Genomic DNA, 6,000 nt, shown 5'->3' on the forward strand with positions numbered 1-6,000 from the left:
GTGTGCGGTGCAGACACAGTTACGGGACACGTAAAACACAGAAACAGGACCCTCCTCGCCAGTCTGCGCCGACTTCATGACCACCAGCATTTAAAAACCTTTGACACGTATTCTGGATAAACTTCCCGTTAAGAGGTTGTATAAATTGTAGAAGTATAGAGGTAAATAAAACACAGCTGCAATTTAGCTAGTTGAGGAAATCAGGAGTTGCACTCAACTTTTTATTGACCTGAAGAAGAAACTTTTGATACCACATAATCAAATATTACTGGGTAAATTGAAACTTGGTGGTATTAGAGGAGGGAGAAGTTACCTAAACAGCAGGAAGTGTTTGTGAAGAGGAGAATTGAAAATGTTTTAATTTTGGTTGTGGAATCCCCCAGGGGTCGGTACTGGGACCAAAACCCTTTGTGTAAACTCACTCAATGCACCGAGTCACAACGGGAACTAAAAGCTTCGTTGAATCTTAAAGGAGCTGTATGTAAGAGCAATAATAAAACGAATTATAAAATGACCCCGATATGTCAACAGACATTTAAAAATCATGTTCATTTCAAATACTTATGTCACTGACAACAGCACTCAAGCCAGGATATTCCAGTTTAAAAAGAGGAGTTGCAGCCCTCAACTGATGTTTATGTTGTCATTTTTTGTTTTGGACTGAAGCTCCACCCTCCACCTATCTCCCAATCACCAAGTCAGTATTGTTTCTGAAGCTCCACCCTCCACCTATCTCCCAATCACCAAGTCAGTATTGTTTCTGAAGCTCCACCCTCCACCTATCTCCCAATCACCAAGTCAGTATTGTTTCTGAAGCTCCACCCTCCACCTATCTCCCAATCACCAAGTCAGTATTGTTTCTGCATCCGGGTTGCCAGCTCGGCTCTAATTATGGCAGCCATGGCAGCCTACGTTCCTGCTGCATTCTGCAGCCTACCTGGCAACCTCTGGTCGGGGGGAGGAGGGGGAGGGTACACGCCGCTCAACAATATTTTGAAAGTGACTGCAGTACCAGTTTTGGCCATTTCTTACAGACGGCTCCTTTAAGGTTAGTCGGAGTCTGCATTGTTTGAACTCAATGATGCTGGGAGAAGGATGACTTCCCATGAGAAAGGTCTGATTGGGAAAGAACTACAGAGAAATCTTTGGTCCCCTTTTTAGTCAAAGGAAAAATAAACAAACAAATAAATCAGGGCAAGATCCTCCCAGAATAATTAAAGATGTTAGAGATCAACCAGCAGCCACACTGGGGTATGTTTTCCATATTACAATAGATTCCTTCTTGTCGTAAGCAGGTTTAATGTAAAGTTTTGCCGGGTGAGGTCTGTCATGGAGCCTTTTTAAAAATATTTCAGTCAAAAAGCTTCAATCACATCAAATTTACCGACTCCAGTTGGATAGATATGATGTAGTGAGTGGATGTTGAATGGTATGTTTTCTGAGGAAAAGCTGCATTAAAATATGAATGCAACAAAATCTAATAACTGAGTTAAATCCTGGTTTAAATACTTGAGATGCCTCCAGCAGCTGCCTGCAGCAGAGCGGCTGAAGGTGGATGCATTCCTGAGGGTTGATATGCAACAGATTATCTGACGTGAGCGAATCCAGACGCTGCGGCAGAAACAGCAAAAGCAAAACATCTTTTCCTGGTTATGGGATTTCTCTCAGCCAGCAGCTTGAAGTGGAGGTGCTGGACATCACCAAACGTCACATAAAGAACATAAATATAAAGAATGTGAAACAGAAAATTATGCTGTTAACAATGAAACATGCCTGGATGAGCGTGATTTTATCCTGGATTCTACAATAAAACATCCGATGTGACACTAAACTAAGTTAACCTGGGAAACTATGTTTCCCAGCATGCCTTGCTTCAGTGGACTTTCGTTGGATTCCACCTCTACTTGGAAGATTTCCAAGACGCCCCCTGGAGTCGTTGACGTGAAAGCTCAGTTAAATTTGAATGTTTTTACCTTTCCTCTTATTTTATTCCCTTTAAGTCAGACATAAATCCATTAGTGGTCACTTGATGCAACGCTGTCTGTAGGCGCTTACCTCAGAAGTGATTTATAAGATTGTTTGTGGTACATTCAGTGAAAAAAAAAAAAAACAAAAAAAAAAAACAGTGGTATGTTAATATCTGTGAAGATGAGCCAGAGACGATTCTACATTTGTTTTGTGTTTGCCCATCGTCAAGTGTATTTTGGAGGGACATGGAAAAATGTATAGTGATAAAACTGGACCATCACAATCACACCCAAAGATATTATCTCGAAATTTGAATGTGATGACAAACCAAAATGCTTTATAACAAATTTTATGCTTCTGATGGGTACATTTCATATTCATAAGATGAAGGTCTCCAAGTCCCTTCCGAACTTTGATATATTTACAGTGGAATTTAACTTTTATATAAACACTTCAGAGCTAATGTCAAATAAGAAAAGTGAACGAACACAGCTGTACTTTAATAGCTTACCTTCAGTAACTCCAGAATAAGGAGATATTTTGTGCCTTATCTTACTTTATGTTTTCTTATGTTTTTATATTTGTATTATCCAATGGTAAATATCTACACTGAGAAAGATCTTATTTTACATACAAAATTAATGTCTGCAGTTTTTCAAGTTTGGAGAAAAAAAAGGATTGAAGTGACATGTTTTGCCTTTCTACATTTAGTGTCATCTTTCTTTGTTGTTTCAATCACGTATCTCTTTATTTTCACATCTTTCTCTTCTTTTTCTGCATGAAAGACACTTTTTTTCTTCAGCAGCCGTAAGAATATTATTTCCATCTTTCACCAAGCGGCATCACCAGGAGCAGCTGAGCTGTAGCGCCGCCTGCTGGTTGTGTGGTGAAGCGCAACAGGTTCAGGTTTTAACCTGTAGACAGGCGTTCTGGTCCTCGTGGACACCTGTAAACTGGTGATCACCTGTCGACCCACGCTGCACTTCAGCTCAGTTTCACGCGAACGATTTGAGAACAAAAACCAAGACACGCAAATTGTTTTTTCTTTCTGATTTATTGACAGACGCGGCGCCCCGTTGCAGATCTTCACTCGTCCGCGTCCGACTCCTCCTCCTCGTCCTGGCTGATCTGGAAGTATCGCAGCTCGTACGTCTCCTTGTCGGACGCCACCACCCTCAACCAGTCGCGGAGGTTGTTCTTCTTCAGGTACTTCTTCGTCAGGTACTTCAGGTACCTGGCGGGAGGAGGGAGACGGGAGACGGCCATCAGCATCCACGTTACGGCGCGGGCTGTTTCCAAAGGTTCGGAGGACAGCGCCGCGTCTACTCTCACCTTTTGGAGAACGTTTTCTCCGACGTGACGTTGATCTTGTTCTTCATGCGGCCAACCTGCACCACGTTACCCAGGTTCCCGGTCTTTCCGTTCACCTTGATCCTCTCTTTCAGGAAGCTTTCCTATTGGATAAAGCACAGTGATGCACTAGGGAAGAGAACCCTAGTAAACATGGAGCTAGGGAAGGGCGCCCTAGTCCAGAAGCACGGTGAGATCCTGTTGAGACAACCACAACACCAGCCGCTTCAATCGAAGCTGGAACACTTGAAACCACCGGAGGGACTTACAAAGTTGGCCGAGTCCAGGATCCCGTCCTCCACAGGGTGGGTCAGGTCCAGGGTGAACTTCCATGACGCTCCCTTTTTGGACTTCTTGCCAACAAAAGACCTCTTCTGTTTGATCTGCTCAAGAAAAAAGCAAAGCAGCTTAAAATACACACAAACACTCTGACGTGCAGTTCCTGAAATGACCACCAGGGGCAGGCTATCAATCAATCAATTACTTTATTTGTCCCCAAGGGGGCGATTAGTTTCACGACTAGACAGAAGAACAGGAGCTGACCAGAAGCAAACGCTTTTTTTTTTTAGGTCAACACCCCTAAGATGTCCATTCCTCATGATTTTTTAAGTAAACGTTTAAACAGAGATCAGCAGAACCAGCTCTGCATCTCCATGTCGTTTTAGAGGAACTGGACAAACGCTGTGACCTCACAGGGCATTTGTGAGAATTTGATAAAAATCTGGACTACAAAGAATACTTTTTTTTAATCTTTAAGAAGTCGAAAAAGACAAATTATTTTTATCACACTCACACACACACACACACACACACATACACATACATATATATATATACATATATAAAAAATCATATTTATATAATTATTCTATATAATTATGGAAAATCTTAGTTAATTGCCGATTTCTATTTGAAGAAAAACCAAACCTGGGCCATGGGAGCATTGTGGTAACCTGAGGGAACACATTTGTGTTTTTCTGCAGCTGCTCTAAAATTAAAATGCTTATAAATACATATGATATATAAATGTGTATGATTATGTATATTAAGACATTGACGGTGTATCTTAGGAAGATTTTGCACATACAAAGCATAGAAAGATTAAATGAAATGGGGGAGCGCAGAATCTTAGAAGAAAAAAAGGACTCATTGATTATGCAAGATGTGAATTTATTACATGTCAGATAACAATTATGGCAACTGGAAGAAATTTACTATATTCATGGATCATAGAACAGCGGAAAAATGTTGCAACAGTGCTGGAGACATGTTGCCATTTTCAAATTAAAAGTCTATTTAAATATAATTTCAGTTTGCACTAATGTAACCAACTACTACATTTATTTAAGAACTCAAAAACTGGACTATTTTAACGTAAAAAATGAATGGTTTCAGTCCCCATGCAAAGGACCAGATAAGATACGATAAAAGAAAAAATGTTAAAAGTTAAATCGCATATTCAACCCCTCACTATTTATATCTAACATGCAGCTCCGTTTTTTTAAGGCAGTGAGACTAAACTCAAACTAGTTAATTGAGATAAGTTTAACCGAAGTCACAAACGGGTCTTATGCTAACATTTATAATACCAGTAAACAGAAAAAAAGATTAGTCCAGAACGGCATAAACCCTGAAATATCCTAAAACCTCCCTTTTTCTTACGGAGTCTGGTATCCCGTCATGCCACACAGGCTAATGCTAACCTTACTAACTAGGGCTCTCCCCTTCTATTAAAAGGTGAAACGCGTCTCTACTCCGGACTTTATTAATACTTGTTACACTTGTTTATTCAAGGGCCCAAATAAACAAAGAAAATTTGAACATTTAGGTGAAACAACGCAGATTTAAGCGGAGCTTAAGGGACCTACCGGCGCCATGTGGAGACCTTGGACAGGAAAGAGCGAACCGGAGGTGACGTAGGAGGCGCGTAGCCGTGACGTCGAACGTGCTGCCAGTTACGCCCTCACCAAATATGGTTAACGCTCGATCAGCTGAAACAGTCCTGTACTTGTAAAATAATAAGACTTAATCCAATAATTTTTGTCTGGTTATGGCAGATGACTTTATTATATTTATTTTAAACGTATTTAATCTTAAACACCAGCAGTAGCACTTTATTTTACCCACACTGGGGTCAAGTTTAGCCTGAAAACAAAAGGTTTTGTCTGCTGTTGATACAGCAGAATGTGTCTGTGTAGGAAGAGGAGAGTCCAAAGGTCAACAGCAGCCCAAACACACCCTGGCAGGAGAAGAAGAAGACAAAACAACTGAAACCTGCTGAGCCAGGTCAGTCATTGACATGCAGAGCTCAGCCCGGGGCCTCATCTCTGCACGCATTCAGCTGCGTTTCTATGAAAACACCCATGACAGGAAGTGAAAACCCTCCTGATGACTAAGAGCAACCATGACAAGTGCTACGAGTGAGTACAGGAGGGGGGGGGACTCAGCCATTTTCCACAGCGTGCAGGAAAGGGAATGATTCATGTTCACGTTGCAGTTGGGGGTTCTCCGGCCGGGTGTGGCGCCCAGATGAAGAGATGCTCCAGGACGGACGTGCAGCAGCTCGGGTTTTAGTGACGGGAGGCCGGAAACTACCGGTTTCATGTATTTTTGACCAAGGGACCAGAGTCCTCACCAAGACTGGACCAGATAACTCCACTTTTTAGATAGAAATTTAATTTT

At 41.5% G+C, this 6,000-nt stretch overlaps 1 protein-coding gene across 1 annotated transcript; it reads right to left on the bottom strand.

Moving 5' to 3' along the window:
• Nucleotides 1-3,003: 3,003 nt before the first annotated feature.
• On the bottom strand, nucleotides 3,004-5,293 carry rpl22l1 (ribosomal protein L22-like 1). The gene is made up of 4 exons (XM_061713295.1): nucleotides 5,187-5,293; nucleotides 3,588-3,701; nucleotides 3,301-3,422; nucleotides 3,004-3,202 (listed from the first exon to the last, which is right to left on the bottom strand). The coding sequence occupies exons 1-4, from the start codon at nucleotides 5,193-5,195 to the stop codon at nucleotides 3,055-3,057; spliced, it is 393 nt and encodes a 130-aa protein (XP_061569279.1). The 5' UTR covers nucleotides 5,196-5,293; the 3' UTR covers nucleotides 3,004-3,054.
• Between the last annotated feature and the right edge of the window lie 707 nt (nucleotides 5,294-6,000).

The sequence above is a fragment of the Cololabis saira genome, chromosome 22 (genome assembly GCF_033807715.1).
Source record: "Cololabis saira isolate AMF1-May2022 chromosome 22, fColSai1.1, whole genome shotgun sequence".
NCBI classification, from domain to species: domain Eukaryota; kingdom Metazoa; phylum Chordata; class Actinopteri; order Beloniformes; family Belonidae; genus Cololabis; species Cololabis saira.